Below are 18,029 nucleotides of genomic sequence, written 5' to 3' on the forward strand. Positions count from 1 at the left end.
TGAACTAAAATTGGGCCAAATTAGGCCCCCTATAGGCCTAAAAAAACTCAATTTCTTTCCAAATTTAAGCTAGGCCTAGAGCTACAATTTTCAGAGTTCGGGCTCAATGAACTGGAGCATGATGCAAATGTGGGTCTTAGGCCCGGGTCTTAGGAAATGCTGGAGAGCCTGAAAAGGGTCCCTTGACTGATACCCATACCACCTTTACATATGAGTGACCCCCCCACCCCACCCCACCCCGGTACATAGGCCTATAATTATTGCACCACCCTTTATTAAAATTATTTTGTGATAAATTGATTATTGTTATTTTTTCACAAGTCACTCTTCTCATTTGGAACATACTTTTTTTGTTTATTCATTTGTTTGTTTGTTGAGCATACAGCCCGGCACTGATACAGATGCCTTTTTTAACCTAAAAGGCTAAATCCTTAGTAAACTGTGATATTTTTACGTTTCAAATTTTGGTTATTCTACCCAAAACATAGCTGGCAACTTTACTCCTATGTAGTAGTCTCATCTCCAATACACAGTTTCTATGTAAACGTTATTATTGGAAAAAATTGGACTTTGCGATACTGAGAGGAGTTTTAGTAATCATGGCTGATACAAGGAGTCCCGAAGTTTCCACAAATGAAGAAAAAATGTTGCATAAACATCGAAAAGAAAAGAAGGAATTACAAGGTAAAGTTAAGTAGATGACATAAGTTATTTATTGAATCAGCGCACCCTATTATCAACGATGTTATTAGCTTCAAACGTCAAACCATTGGTATTTGGTTGGACTGAAATACATGAATAGACTGGTACATATGCATTTTTTGCATGTACATGTACATGGTGTTTGACATTTCGACATTCATCATTGACATTCATTGTTCATGCATTCATTTATCTGACACTTTTTTAGGGTTTTTTCAAGGAATATCTACAAATTTGGTATCACTGTAAAGAGCATTATGCCATTTAAAACAAACTTAGACAATGGTACCAAAAACAACTCTATAGCCTATAGCTCAAAGTATGGGGAAGTTTATTAGCCTATTTTAGCCACGGTGTTAATATGCACTTTCAGTTTCCCATGCGTTTGAATGGGAATTATTTTTTTACAAGTTAATAGGGAGCATATTTCTTCAATATTTTGACAAGTTGACATAAAATGTTCTATTCTATATTGTTTGGCAGTAATGTCTTTTGCCAATAGTACGTCCAAAGTTGTAATTTTGTGTTTTTGATCGCAAAGATCGGATATTTTTATTCCCGATTCCAATTCTGTACCCTTTCTTTGCAAGGGTCATGAGGGTGGAGAATCCGGCAGAACTTTGACGATAATTTTGCCTTTTTGGACACTAAAATGCATTTGATCCTTAATTTAGTTTCAACCGAGTCTTAAATTAGAAAGCACAATAAGATGGGTATTAATTTTATATACTTTGATGAAATTTTGAAGAAATTTTTCTGACCTGCGCAAACTGTTAGGCCTTAGGCACTTGAAACTTGATTCTAAGTTTTGCGTCCACCGCCCGCGTTACGAATTTTGTGCCGCGTTTGCGATGTAAAATCTGAAAATAATTCATTTATATAGAGGTTATCCGACATCCGTGTTCTATAAGCTGCATATCCTACCAGCGACTCCTATACATGTAGCCTACCTTGTTTAGGACTTTCAAAAGAAGTACCTGCATGTGCAACCATGACTATTTCAAAATAGCCCGCCAAAGTCATGCAGGTAACTCCGAGGTCGTGCATTGAATTAGTTTGAATGAGGAATACTACGGGAACCAGTGCCTTTTGTTAGAAGTCACGCATGAGTAAAGTGGATAACCTCTATTTTGCAACTTACTACTAAACCAGAAAGAAAATTTGTTCTGCAAAATTTTTAAACCCCTTTTTTGTATTTGAACCCTAAGCCTTGAGAACTATTAGATGAATCCATCTAAATATTTTAGCATTAAAAATATACAGGTTTTTGACCCTTGCTCTATCCAATTATTTCAATTATACCTGCTTTGGGATGCCAGGGTAGAATAGAAGAGAAATCAACCTAGCCAAAATGTTTTTACCAGATTGTTGATGTCACAGGTTGATGTTGTAAATAATTTAACTAGGAAAGACCTAGTTTTGACAAATTGGTGCCGAAAATGTATTTCATAATGTTCTGCATGATTGTTAATGTTATTTTTGTATTTAATGTGTGATCCCCCCCCTCCCATTTCCCCCTATCCTCAAATGTATACAGAGAGGTTAGTACAAATTGGAGTGAAGAAGACTGGCATACATGTACTTCATAATACATTTAGTTTGTTTTAAAACTTGAAAAACAAAAAGCAAGATAATTATACTTTTATAAATGTTTATGTGTGTTTGTGACATTATATTGCGACTGGCGATACCCAATTAGAATGAACAAAAGCGCATTTGCATTAGTAAAAGGCCGCTGATAATGAAACCTTGAAAATAATGAATAATGAAATAGTTGCCTCATTATGAACTGAAAAAAATGGGACGCTAAACTCAACATCAAGTTTCAATAGCCTTAAGTGTGTATTTTCCATAGACAGACAAAATGGCGTGAGCCAATCCTTAGGTACGGTAAAGTATGTATCGTAGGACTGGCGAGCGAGTCTAGCCTATTTGTGAAGCTGAAGGGTAGCGGAATTTGGGAGTTTCTTTACCTTTACTCCTTTAACATTGTTTAGGGGGTTTTATTCTTACATGTTAATTTGTTATAGCTGCCTTGTGGAAGTACAGTGTTATAACCATAACCCTAACCGTCCCTAACCCTAACCCACCTAGAAGGCAGCTATTACTTACAATTACATGTAAAATCAAGGTTGGTATACAGGGTGCGTAAGAAAATATATAGGGTGATATTATGAAAAACCTTGATTTTACTAACTAGTAGATTGATAATTTATTGCATTTGCTACTGCTATTAAATGCCTCAAAAGAAATCTAACTAGATACGGTTGCGGTCGCCTGCGACAGCGAGCACTGCCACCAGGTATTTTGTTTAACACCGGAAGTGACCCCTTAATCACGATAGCGCGCCAGACGGACAAACACTCTATTATTAGTATTATGATTTATAAACTGGGTAACCACAATTCTTGTGTGAACATACCGTTACTGTCCTGTGTTTCCTTAGCTAATAAAAATTTTTGTAGGTATTTCGTTTTATACTGGAAGTGACCCCTTAATGACCTTTGGCCTCAAATAAAAAAATATCATATATATTTACTATGTAATATCAAGTCATGTGTGAACCAGGCTTCCCGTTAGTGTGCGTCATTGCGTCCAGACGCGTATTTTACAAATTTGGACGCAAGTTCACATGGCTAATCAAGTATTTTGCGTCCATGTGGACGCAGACAAAACTGCGAAATTTAATCATTAATTGATGATAAAAATAAGAAATTGTTTTATTTTTACGATAATAAAAGCCCCAAAATTTTGACCAACCTGCTAAGAATTGAAGTAAATTCTGCAATATTTGTAAATGCAACGTCAGGAAATCGTGCACTTTTTGCATGCTTTCCGTCGCGATCGCTGTTTGATGGGGAAAGTCCCAATTGATGCAATTGTTTGTTTACAAAGCATGCTGAACTGACGACGTGCAGTTAATGTTTATTTAGTTATTTATCACAACCTGACAATATTCAGTTTTTAATATTTTAAGTTTATTTTTTCATAAATAATCTACGTTTCCTTTATTAGTATTATTGTTACGATGAATAAAAGCAATTTTAAAGACAAAATCCAAATGATAACCTTTTTTTGTATTATTTGTGGCAGCGCGTGTTTTAGCTTTTATAGCATCATCAACAACACGTGGATCGAAGTAAAAGTAAAACCCGGAAGTAAAAGTACGAAAATTTGCTAAAGATTGACAGACTTTGCGCATGTTTTTGCAGCTGTTTCTGACCATGTTTCGGACAAAAACTGATGCAGAAATGAGAAAAATTATCATTGCGACTGGAGGAGTGGAGGTGGAATATCACGGCGAAAATTTTATTTTAACAATCAACATTTGATGAGGTAGACCCGGGCGGGGTACGTGTGTTAGCAACGAGGGGTTGCCGTTGCGTTTCCCGGTATGATTGGTCGTGAATTTCAGATGGACGCACAAAAATCTGTCTGGGCGCAAGTTTTTTCAATCTTGTCAGCAAACTTGCGTCACACATGACGCACATGTTAAAACCCTTAACGGGAACCCTGGTGTGAACATATCGTGACTCGGCTATGTTTTTTTGTGGCTAATAAAAAATGTTGAACATTTTGGTTTTTGACCGAAGTGACCCTTAATGACCTTTGATCCCCATTCTGTGAAGAACTTTTAGACACTGGCCATAGATGATGCATGTGTGCAAGTGACGTCACAGTGCTATGTAATATGTGGAAGAAGAATCATTTTTAGTGAAAATCAAACATTTTGGTTTCTAACCGGAAGTGGCCCCTTAATGACCTTTGACCTCAAATGAAAAAATATTTACTATGTAATAACAAGTCATGTGTGAACATACTGTGACTCTGCTATGTTTTTTCTGGCTAATAAAAAATGTTTAACATTTTTGGGTTTTTAACAAGAAGTGACCCATTAATGACCCATGATCCCAATTCTGTGAAGAACTTTTAGACACTGGCCATACCTGTAGATGATGCATGTGTGCAAGTGACATCACGGTGATATGTAATATGTGGAAGGAGAAGTATTTTTAGGGAAAATCACGTTTTTGGCCACTGACGGGAAGTGGATGACCTTTGACCGGAAATGATCATGTGCCAGAAAGAACGCAGTAAAAAGAAAGCACTGCGCCTGAAGGCGGCTGTGCAAAAAGAAAGAACGCGACAAAAAGAAAGCACTGCGCCTGAAGGCCAGTCGGCAGGTAGTTCTCATGGGGTTAAAACATTTGTTTGATATTTAAAATGCAACTGAAAATCACCTGCTTAGATATTCTTCTATTTTAATCTCCTCCACAGCAAAGATACAGGCTTTAAAGCATGGCATTCCAAAAGGTGATAAGAAAAAGAAGAAAGAAATAATGGGAGAAATCAGTAAGATGGAAGCAGAACTGGCATCAAAACAAGCAGAAGAACGCAAAGGACTGGAGGAGAATATGGAGAAGGCAGCAACAGAATCTAGTCAACCACAGGTATAGTAATGGGCTATTCCAGTTGTAATTTTTACACTATGGAAGACATCACCTTAATCTGCCATACAGGGAGTGCATATTTTAAAGGGATTCACCCATTCAGGTTACAACCCCCTTTTGAAATTCACATCCCCTGCTATGTGGGAGATTTTAGGTCATGTCTTCCACAGGGGTGTATGGATTTCAACTGATTCACAATATTTTATCCCCCCAGAAAAAACCCGCTGTATTTGCGATGTTGTTTTCTTACAGGTAGTCAGGCTTTCTCCATCTTGTGGGTAAAAGCTGGTAAATTGATGTTTGCCATTGCCTTTCAACATAAAAACTTTTTAACTTCAAACTTTTGCCTTTCATGTTTACCCTGCCCCAATTACCCACTAATATAAAGGTATAATATATGTCCCACTTTTGTTTGTACCTGCAGGAAAATGGCCTATCAGAACAGCTTGAGAGCAGTTTACAAATTGACCCAAGTGGTGAGGAACAAAAACCAGGCAAACTAAGTAAAGCACAGAAAAGAAGGGTGAGTGAGTGGGATACCTGCCAAGGCCAAGTATTACTCAAAATCAGAAAAAACAAATATTTTTTAAACAGCAGGATTTCTTCTACAGATTTATATAATTTTCACTTACTCTAAGCACAATGTCATTGATTGGCAGCTCATTACATGATCAGTGGCATAAAAAAAGTAAATTAAATGTTTTTTAAACACAGCGATATATACACCAGGCACAAAAAAGAAACTGCGTCAGTTATATTCATCCTTGCTGTTCAATAACTTGATAATTTTGGATTATTCTGAAATATACATTTTGTTAATTGGACTTTGCTTTCTCATTTGACACCCTGTTAGTTATAAGCGAACAAAAATTGACTTCAAAATATCGCCTCCAAAGCCTCAAACCCCAAAATCAAAAGTTGCATTTTCAACGATTTTGAATGGGAACGCAACGTTGTATTGCACACAAGCACCACGGGCCAATCAATAAAGCACACAGTGTAACAGGCACAATTGAATCGTTAAAATTGCAACTTTTCATTTTGGGGTTTGAAAGTTTGGAGGCGTATATCTTGGTCAATTCTTGCTCAATGTTCACAAACAAGGTGTCAAATGAGAAAGAAAAGTCCAATTAACAAAATGTATATTTCAGAATAATCCAAAATTATTATCAAGTTATTGAACAGCAAGGATGAATATAACTGACGAGTTTCTTTTTGTGCCTGGTGTAGTGCGCTACACACAAGCATAAACCCACAAGCCTCATCAGCACACTTCACAGGAAATGTTCTGACTACTGTGACCCAAGACTCACCATATAAACTATTAAGCAACAATCAGGGCTTTGCAGCAAAGAAGTGCACACCTTAAACATACCACAATAAACCACCACAGCCATGATCAGTTCACCAATTTCTTGTACGGATAACCTAGACAATAAGCAGTTAGTTCCTTGTCCAGGGGAATTTCAAGTAAGCTCAATTATTTCACAATAACAAACAGGGACTGTACGTGCTGGGGCCCGAACCGGCATTGCCAAACACCAACACACCGGAGTATAACCTTTTCCGATTGAGCTAACTTGACTGCATGGCTTTGTATTAGTTGGCAACAACCTCTCCCATGCTGACATCAAGCGTAAACTCTTTGTAACAGGAATCCTGCCTGATATAATTTTCGAAGTGAAAGACATTTGTTACACAGTTTGTAAGTTGCTGCCTTAGTATTATTAATTTAAATGGCAGAAGCACACACACTACACCTTTGTAATGTCCCTGTTTTTGATTGCATTTTAAAGCTTTTTAGCCATAGGGGATGCAAGGGGTTATAGTCTCTCCCCAGATGTCCCCAGTTGTGTAATTAAACACACAAAACTGTCCACGGAAATGAGTATTTTCAGGCACACAGGAATTAGACAAGCACACATCCACACCCCCTACATTGTACCACCACCCATTTTGAGATGGTATAAATACAGTTTTACTGGCAGTAACATCAAATCTTTATCTAATCTAATTCAGAATAAAAAGGCGGCAAAAGAGAAGGAAAGGGAGCAAAGAATAACGGAAGAGGAGAAAAACAATGTGTATAGTGCAAGAAATGTGGAAGAAGGTAAACTTAAGGCCATACTAACGCAGAGAGAACTACTTATAAAAGAGGTAGGTGATTCCATGGGATTATATTGTGATGTTGAATTTGTGCAAGAGTAGAATTTATTATTTACTATTTAAAAGGGCATTTTGTGATCCACAGCATCATCCCCCCATTTTTCTCAAAAAAAGTTGAGATTTTTATATCACTGGAAACCTCTGGCTACGTAATGTTTATATACAAAAAATTTCTTACAGATTAATTCATTAAGCAAAGATATCGTGAAATTTGAATTTTGTTCTGGTATACCAGAACGAAATTACAACACATTGACCATTGTCTATGGAGCAGTGTAATTCACATAATCATGCATAACTCACAGACGCAATATCGGAATCAACTGAAATTTGAGAATAAGCTTTTGTCGTGAATATCTATTGAAAAATGTCATAAAAAGAGGATGCTAGGATCACGAAATACTAATTTTTGACAAATTACATGTAGTGTGTATTCAGCATTGGATTATTTGACAGGAATATATCTCCTTAAAAAACTTGAAATATATGCAACATTGTTCATTTCTGTCCACCACCAATAGGCTGTAATGTCAACGTTTTCACTTTTTGAGGTATTGGACAGCAAATTCTTCTCAAAGTAAGCTTTACATTGATATATTACTTGTCCATGTAATTTTTTTCGCTAGTTATAAGCAGAATGAACTTTAAAAATGAATATTTTTACACTTTGGCTGGGATCACTGATAATGCTTGTACTGTGTCTTTAAGGGGGTACTACACCCCTAGCCAATTTGTTGCTTATTTTTGTGTTTTTCTCAAAAATTATAGCGCATTGGTGACAAGTAAGATATGTATATTATAGGGGCAAGGACTACAATTACTGCACTGAAATTTCAGTAACTCAAGGCAAGTAGTTATTGATTTATTGATCAAATATTGGTTTTCCCTCATTTTTGACTGTAACTCCACAACTGTTGTCTGTGCTGAAATAAAATGTCCAGTGTAGCAGTTGTAGTCCTTGCCCCTATAATAAACATATCTTACTTGTCACCAATGCTCTATAATTTTTGAGAAAAATGCAAAAATAGGCACAAAATTGGGCAGGGGTGTAGTACCCCCTTAAGTTGCATATGACTTACAGTTTGACTGTGATTTGTATTACAGATCCCATCCGATGGTCATTGCCTTTATAATGCTGTATTACATCAATTAAGTAGAAGGGGTATAAAAGTAAGTATATTATGATGTATTGATCAGAATAATACTTAACAAATGTATAGGGCTATTCCAGTTGAAATCCATACCCCCTATGGAAGACATGACCTTAATCTTCCATGCAAGGAGTGGGAATTTCAAATGGGGTCACCCAGTCTGGTAACCCCATTTGAAATTCACACTTCCTCTGTGGGAGATAAGGGAGTATTTGGATTTCAACTGGAATAGTCCTTTAAAATCCGTAACCCGATCGACAGCATCATCCCCGATTTTTTCATTGTTGATGAGGTTTTGGTATCACATAATAGATACTATTTTTCTCATTACTATCCTGAAATTTGGCGCTCCAAGTCGATGTATTTCGGAGAAATCATGAAACACAGCGGCTTTTACAGGTATACCAGTTTGTAAACAATGGTAAATACTTTGGATCATGGGCCGGGAATTATGAACGAAATAGCTCGTAATATCAGTCGCCTCAACAGCTACTTTGGTTTCGCGTCATACACATTCTGTAAAAAAAGCGAACCACACTAACTGCTGAGGAGACGCGTCTAGACGGTGTGCCGTATTTAATTATAAAATTTCCACGATGGAGGCAGCGGGCGATTAGCTCAGTCGGTTAGCGCGCTTCATGTTTCAACCCGAGAGGTAACGGTTCTAAATCCGTGTCGGAATGTTTTTTTTCCTCTCCATTTTTAACCCAAACTTTTTTATATTCATTTGAAATGTACATATTGCAAGGGAAATATATTTTGTTTCCTTTTTTCTGAAATGGTACGAAAAAAACAAATATTTTTCGTTCAATACGGGCCGGGCATTGATTGTACAGCATGTCATACGAACGGAAATGGTTGTTGTTGCTTGCCTACCCAGAATGCAATTCACGTATACCAAGGTATTGGATTGCAAATTTGGCTATTTATTCACATTTACGCGAAAATGCTCTGGTTTTCACAAAGCAGCATAAAGGGGCGATATTTGATATTATTATGTAATTTTAAAGACAATCCATATCCAAAACCAATAGGGTTACCCCCTTTAAGGTTACGGAGGGTGAAAATTCCACTCAACTTGTCTTTTGTTTTTTAATTTTTATTTATGAAGTATATGTATATATTAAACATCTCAGAGATGTAGATTGAAAAAATTGTATCAACAAAGTATTTTTTAAATTATTTTTATGTATCAATATTTGCTCTAGATATCCCACAGCACTAATTCTTTTTTAAAGACAGTTCTTGTTTTAAGGGGACACTACACTAAATCCTTCCGCATTTGGTGTAACTCATGGAAGAAAGAGAAGGTGTGAGGGGCTATCATTTTCTTTGGAAGGGGGAATCCCAAATATACATGGGGGGCCCGTGGGTTAGATTTTAAAAGGTATGCCAACATTTCCTGTCATCCCCCCCTGGCCCTGCTCTCGGCCAGCCTAACTTTGCCAATGTGGAAACTTTAAATGGCCTAGATATTATGATTCAGATTTGAATGTTTCTGTAGTGTTTCCTAAGCCTTATAAAGATGCACTGTAAATGTTTGCCAAAACTGCTCCCCCCTCCCCATTCTACCCTCCCCGGGACTCATAATTATTATGCACCTAGTTACTTTATTGTATTTTCACATGTATTTCAATGGGACATTTATTTAGTGATGTGCCCCCTTATAGTGATTATTATTCCAGTGCATGAACTGGCAACCCTATCATTTTCATTTGATTGCTAAAATCACTGAAGCATATGCACAGTGGAGCATGAGTATTCAACCAGCACTATACTAGACAAAATCAATAAAATAAGTACTATCACCTTGGCCCTGGCAACACTAACTAGCATTGTAAACAACTTAGCACATGGTTTGAACATGATAATAGATAGTGTGGAAGTTTTGGCAGAAATTTGTCAATTTCTGCAAGTTTTGTGAAAATCAATTGATACTTCCCATGCAGTAAGGATTATCAGTAGTAATACAGGAGCACTGCACCTGGAATATTATGGGATTGTGAATTGATACTGTGAAATAGCAGAAAATGTGAGTACTTGAAACTAAATGTGTGGATATCTCAGAACTCCATTTTGGACCATTTGGCCTGATATGCTGAGATGAAATAAATTATTTTTAATGTTTCCCATAGCTGATTCATAAAATTTTGATATGCATGTGTTAGCTGATACTTCAAAGAAATAATGTAGGGAATAATTGTGTCAATATATTGGCACACTAAATTAATATTGTTGTTGCAAAAAAGACGACATTTACCCCATCATTTTCATTGCCATTCTGTGAACATGTAAGCTTACTGTTTTAAATCAGGAGGACCTATCGAAAGAATAAATAGGTACATTATTTTATTGGTTTGTTTGTAACACATATGCGAAATCGCAATGAAATCGGACCCTCTCCCCATATTTTCCTGGCCTCTTTCCCAAAAAACCTCATGCTCATGAAATTGAACACAAATTGAAACACTTACCAAGTACATTTGTGTATGAGCTATGACGTTAAAAGTATTACAATAATAATCATTAGAGTGTCAACTTTAAGATGAAGTATGATTTTTAGGCCTGCCATGTTTATTTTTTGAAAAACAAAATATTTTAGGTGGCTACGTGCAGCCAATTTGCCTACACAAAAGTTCAAAATCCTGTATAACCTTAATACAACTGTATTAAAGGGCATGTTCAATTTGTTTTCAATATTTTTATAGCACAACAGTTAGAAATATGTTGGATGCCCCAAAGTCACTTCATTGTGTGATGAAAAAAAAGCTTGAGTGATTTTCAGTGTGTTATGGCAAACCCACAGGTCTCTGCATACTTCAGATTATCGATCCAGTTAGCCAATCGGAAACCAGTGCATCCCCTACATTAGCAAGAAAGTGCATTCTCAGAAAATAGGTTCTAAAACTTGTCCTCTAACCCTCAATGGTTCTGTAATGAACCGAAAATGTCTATAAAGGTCAAAAATGGTTCTACAAAGGGTTAAAGTACACTTTAAGAACCTAAAAGTAATCTTTCAGTTAAAAGAACTTCTCTGTGTATTGTTCTGGGTGTATGCGTTTTAATATTCCCAAAACTGTAGATTATCGATCCAATCAGCCAATCAGAATCCCATTGCATCCGCTACATAAGCAAGAAAGTGCACTCCCAGAAAATAGGTTCTAAAACTTGTCCTCTAACCCTCAACAGTTCTGTAATGAACCAAAAATTTCTATAAAGGTCAAAAATGGTTCTACAAACGGTTAAAGAACACTTTAAGAACCTAAAAGTAATCTTTCAGTTAAAAGAACTTCTATGTGTATTGTTCTGGGTATAGGCAGTTTAATTTTCCCAAAAGTTTGAAGTTTTCTCATGATTAACTTCAGGTTCTTTCTTTTGTCCGTTTCTACAGACTGGCATTGAGGATTTACGGAGACAAGTAGCAGAATACATGAGGAGTCATGTGGATGATTTCTTATGCTTTCTCTCTAAACCAGACACAGGAGATCCTTACTCATTAGGTGAGTCACAAACTGCTGAAATTATTTCATTTAGGTTCGTAATGTGGATTAAAATGTTATGACCGGTAATGTTGATTTCAATGGGGCACAGGAAACAGTAAATGAGGTATCCAATTGTCATTTGATTGAGAAGAATTAAAATGATTTCTAATATTTAATCTTATCGGAGTTCTGCTGATGAGGAGCATTTGTGACCCAACACATTTACCGTAACCCAATCCATGGTTTTTTTGCTGTCGGAAGGGAAAGAAGAAATGAGAGAGGAGAGAAGATGAACAAAGAAGTCACTTGTGACCCCATGGTTGTAACATATCTTATATATTTGATTATTTTGCAGAGGAATATGGCCAGTATTGTGATGAAATAGCCACAACAGCAGCATGGGGTGGCCAGCATGAGGTAAAACATCCAAATCTTACATATGTTGATATATTATACATGTATATTCTTTATTGCATTGGGGGTCCGTGTCTGTTTGGGTAATGCAGACATATGTAAGTGCATGTGTGCTTCCGTAAGAGAGAGAGTGGGCCATTCCAGTTGAAATTCATACACCCCCTATGGAAGACATGCATGACCTTAATCTCCCACACAAGGCTATATATTTCAAATGGGGTCATCCAGATAGCCCCATTTGAAATTCACACTGTGTGGAAGAATATTAAGGTCATGTCTTCCATTGGGGTGTCTGGAGTAGCCCATTGAGACAAACAAGCTCATAGAGTGTTAAAATGTTCACCCTAATCTTCTAATCGTAAACTAAATATTTGTAGCTCATATTGCAGTCGTATTTCAGTATAAGGGGTATGCTTGTTTCGCATAGTTGCCCATACAGTGAAAGTATTGATGAAGGGTCATGAGGAATCATTTGGTCAAAATTCATCGTTGGTCACTTGTTCAATTTCACACTCCATGTCAAATAATCCAATAAACCACTTTGATAGGTAGTTGTGTAAATGAACTGCGACTCATCATGAATTGTGCTATTCAAGTTAAAATCCATACACCCCTGTTGAAGACATGACATTGATTTTCTACACAGGGAGTGTGAATTTCAAATGGAGTTGCCTGAATGACTGACTCCATTTGAAATTCACACTCCCCCTGTGTGGGAGATTAAGATCATGTCTTCCATAGGGGGTGTATGTATGTCAACTGGAATAGCCCATTAGCAGTTCAACCAATACTTTGCTTTGTTATATCCAAGTACTGTGAAGGCATCAAACCAAACAATGTGCAAAACACAAGTAAAAAGCATCTTGTACAAAGCGTGATTTTAACCTGCATTGAAATACTTACTGTCCAAGCTGTACAAATGACCATGCAGGGATGTGCGACAAACACAGGTCTCATTTTCAGCCATATGGTATTATGTATGGCCCTCTTTTATAGGCCAAATTATTTTGTATATAAATTGGTCATTTTTTGCAATTTTCACTCCGGCAATTTGATCGAAAATGTTGACTTTTGGTATAGCGATTGGTTCAAATTTCTTGCAAAATTGGTGCATGGATGAGTCAACTTTCACAATCTCAGCAGCATACCCTACTCAAACTTGAGTACCCCACTCCCTCCAGTATGTCCAACTCCTTCTTTACCTTTGTAGCTAATAAATGCACTCACATTTCTATCTTATGCTTACAGATAAGTGCAATGGTTCAGATATTGAAGCTACCCATACAAGTATTGCAGGCAGATGGTCCTGTACTCACTATAGGAGAAGAATATGAAACACAGCCAGTTATACTCACGTAAGTTATACCAAGAGTAGTAAGCAATGGGCTATTCCAGTTGAAGTCCATTCACCCCTTATGGAAGACATGGCTTTTATCTTCCACACAAGGAGTGTGAATTTTAAATGGGGTTTCCTAAATGGGTGACTTCATTTTAAATCTGTACTCCCTGAGTGGGAGATTAAGGTTATGTCTTCCATAGTGGATGTATGGGATAGCCCAATAATTATGTTCATTTACAAGCTGCTGGTTTTGTAAAAAAGTGAGTTCAGACATTTTTACCCAAGTTACAATCATTTAGAGATGTTAAGATAGTAGTTAATCATTGTAACCCTCAAAGTGGATTTACAAATCGTGACTTAACTTTAACCCAGACATCCTGAGAGGGGTTTGGTTAGAAGTTCACGTAAGTGCCAAGAGCTAATGTCTTACTCGGCAAGATACGTAAAGCACTGATATGTAATCACATCTCTTTGTAGCATTCCACATCTTAATGGGCTAGTCCAGTTAAAATGCACACTACCCTGTTGGAAGATTTTTGAAATATCTTCCACAGCAGGAATATGAATTTCAAATAGAATGAACACATTAGGCAGCTCCATTTGAATGTCATACACCCTCTGAGAAAGATTCAACATGAATCTTTTGAACAAGGAAGTAAAGGGTTAGTTTCAAATAGAATTGGTTAATGTGCTAATTCCATTTGAAACTCGTACTCCACCTATGGAAGATATTTACAAAATCTTCTGCAGTGAAAGTGCCAATTTTAAATGGAATTGCCCAATTTCCATACAAATATATCATACTATTTCATGTAGATGAACAATTCTAACAAAATTTGTAAGCAGTGTTGTATATGTGACCATCTTTTTTACACTTAGTTTTGAACTCATTATTTTCTTTTGTTTTGACATTTTTTTCCTTCATTATTTTATCATTCTTTCTCTAGATATCACAGGCATGCATTTGGACTAGGTGAACATTACAACTCAGTAGTACCAGTAAAAGAGTCAAAGAACACTAAACCAGATGATTTATAGCACAGACTTTAATCTACAACATGACTTATACCTGTACTTCTAGTTTGCAAACTCAAGCAGTATGGAAATACCAAACTTGCCACCATAAACCCATAGTATTTGCTGAGGCAGTTGTTTCTCCTTCGTGTGAGGTGCATCAAAGGCACATAGCTATAGTTTGCAGCAGCAGGTGTGATTTAACCCCATGAGAACTACCTGCAGATTGGCCAAAATGAATATTGTGTCAAATTTTGAACCAATCAAGGAGGGTATTAATAAGATCATCTGCAAATGCAAGTTTGACCATAAATAGTTTAAAGCCTAGTCATAATTGGCAATTGCAATGAGCATTTCAATTTACCAACCAATCAGAAATGTTGTTAGATGACCAGTAGTGTCCAGGGGGTTAATACCAAGACAATCAGGTGCTATAATTGGCCCGCTCACCCTAACATACAGAGACATAATTATGATATACATGAAAGATATAGCGACTAGTGCAGAATAACAACAATCTGTATGAATTTGTAAGACATATACAGCAAATGACAGAATTTATGGAAGAATTTGAACAAATTATATCGGGTTTTTTAAAAATATTCAGTACAGGTGTGTTACAGTATTCAATTGACAAATAATTTTGAAGGTTTTGTGCAATTACTAAATCGGCCTCAAAAGGAAGATGATGTAATGCGTTTTGTTGCTAATAGATGAATTTGTCGGTCGCAACACCTAGTGTCGTACATGGAGGACAAAATATGTTTCCGAGAAAAACAAGTTTGAAGGATATGTTACTAATAACAGAGTCGATACTCCTCCACTGTTATCTCTTAGTTGCATGTTTCCATTTGAAATTGAAGTTTAAGGTTCAAACTTAAACTGTATCTTTGATAGTTAATAGTTAGAAAGGAATATAACTATTATAGCTAGCTCTAAGTGTATATGTCACAATGTGAAATGGAAAATTTGGAAAAATCACTCTGCGCCACTATTTGTTGCAACCGACAAATTGGGCTATTCCAGTTGAAATCCATACACCCCACATGGAAGTTGTAACATTTATCTCCCACACAGGGGGTGTAGATTTCGAATGGAGTCACCCATTCAAGTAACCCCATTTGAAAGTCACACTCACTGTGGGGAAGATTAAGGTTATGTCTTCCATACGGGGTGTAATAGTACATTTTTGTGTTCAGTCAGTAATGCACTGAATTTAGTGGTGTCTAAAGGCATCTTATAATCTCACCAGTACATTGTGGATTATGTTGTAGTGTGATGTGACCATTATGAAATATTGTATTGAGATATTGTACAGGTGTGCCACATACAGTGATATATATAATTATGTAAATGTGAAATTATTATATTTCTTGCAGTACTTTGAATTAAGTAGATGTGTAGATTTCAAATGGAGTCACACATTTAGGTAGGGGTGTCTTAAAACAAACTTATCAAAATGAATAGATTCCTCTTCAGAGGGGGACTTACAATGTATCTCTTCAATTTTACGAGGGTTCTCTTCAAAAAAATAAAAGATTAATACTTGTTAGAAATATAGAAGTATGCTTCTTATGCGTATTTGTTATATTTATGACAAGTATTAAGCTTTTGTTTGACATTTGACCCCTCGTTCAATTTACAATTTTTGAAGAGGGACCTTGTAAAATTGAAGAGAACCAGTGTAAGTTCTCCTCTGAAGAGGAATCTATTCATTTTGATAAGTTTGTTTTAAGAGTGCATAGCTTTAAAACCTGAACTGGTCAGTGGTGATTCCATTTGAAATCTACACACTGTGTGTGGGAGAACACGTTTGTGTGTTTCAAGTGGAATAGCCTAATTTTGAATGCATTTGAAGAGACAATCTTATAATAGACACTGTAATGCACCACCCTGCAAATACATTGAAGCGTGCATGGACCTTTTGAAAAGTCCCACTTAGTAACCACTTATATTGAGAGCAAAATTATATCCCCTTAGGCCTAAAAAAATTGTTTGATTGGCGTAACATAAAAAAAAAGTTTTTAATTTTTAAAGCTGTAAATTTTATAAAGGCCTTGGAATTTTATTCTTTTTTTTTAAATATAATTTAATATTTACTTTTTTTTTTCTTTTCTTTTTTTTTATGAAAAAAAAAAGTCACCAATCAAACAATTTTTAAACCTTATATTGAAGACAAAATTATATAGCAAACCAGTTGGTCACATCATCAATAAATGTCCTCTTTATTGCCTGCCAAATGCTGGAAGTTGATACAGAAACAAGAGAATGTCTGATCAAAAAGCACCCTGAAATCTAGTTATCTCCTGGTTTTTTTTTAGGTTTTCACGTGCAAGAGGAAACATTTTTTAAACCCACCTAGGTAGACACAGCTTTAATCATTTCTCTGTTGCAAAACATTAAATATTCTGATCCAATTACTATAGTTATAATTCCATCCAGAGTCATGCGCTATTTAAATTCGTAGTGAATTGTAGAATTTGAGAGCAAATAGTCAGACATTGGTGAAGATCCTTGGCATTAAACTTATATGAACAAGAACATAATTCTTTTTGATGCTTGTATGGTCTTTAAAAATGTATTTTCTGGTTTGTCAAGGTCTTTGATTTTAGAAAGTGTATGTACTAAAAACATGTCTTTTCTTTAATTTTGCATGTTTATTGTACCGTACTTAATATTGGACATTCATTATTTAATATCATCTTGCTTTTTAATGAAATATTTTATCACTTGAAAGTTATTTTTGTAGAATTTTATACTAAGGTGATTGATTGAAGGGTACTCTGAAGTAGTATTATACATTGTGTAATTTTCGGATGACAAATTCATGTATGCAATGGGGTATTACAGTTGAAATCCATACACACCCCATGGAAGACATGACCTTAATCTCCCACACGGGGAGTGTGAATTTCAAATGGGATTACCTGAATAGGTGAGTTCATTTGAAATCTACACTCCTGTGTGGGAAGATTAAGGTGAGTGGGTGGGGGGGGTGTATAATGGATTTTAACTGAAATAGCCCAAATGGTAGGCTGTCGTATGTTGGATATTGAAAGAGGAATACGATGAAAGAACTGTAAACATTGATACTTTTTATTGTAAATAAATATAGTACATCTCCCATTATTTATAGTACACTGTGTTGCCTTGTCTGGCATTTACCCATTTCATTAGAGGTGGTGCAATAATTATGTGTACCCCCAGTGTGGTGAATTATGGGGGGGGCAAAGATTTTGGCAGGCCAAAAGGGTGGGGGCAAGCATTTTTTGGCAGGTCGAAAGGGGGGGGGGGGCAAATAATTTTTTGG

At 36.2% G+C, this 18,029-nt stretch overlaps 1 protein-coding gene across 1 annotated transcript; it reads left to right on the plus strand.

The window, feature by feature from the left end:
- The first annotated feature begins 564 nt into the window (after positions 1-564).
- Positions 565-16,185, plus strand: LOC140135653 (deubiquitinase OTUD6B-like). Its single transcript, XM_072157229.1, has 9 exons — positions 565-684; positions 4,981-5,153; positions 5,578-5,676; positions 7,173-7,310; positions 8,424-8,489; positions 11,862-11,970; positions 12,308-12,369; positions 13,615-13,721; positions 14,653-16,185. The coding sequence occupies exons 1-9, from the start codon at positions 600-602 to the stop codon at positions 14,741-14,743; spliced, it is 930 nt and encodes a 309-aa protein (XP_072013330.1). The 5' UTR covers positions 565-599; the 3' UTR covers positions 14,744-16,185.
- Positions 16,186-18,029: the final 1,844 nt, after the last annotated feature.

Source organism: Amphiura filiformis, chromosome 16, assembly GCF_039555335.1.
Source record: "Amphiura filiformis chromosome 16, Afil_fr2py, whole genome shotgun sequence".
Lineage (NCBI taxonomy): Eukaryota > Metazoa > Echinodermata > Ophiuroidea > Amphilepidida > Amphiuridae > Amphiura > Amphiura filiformis.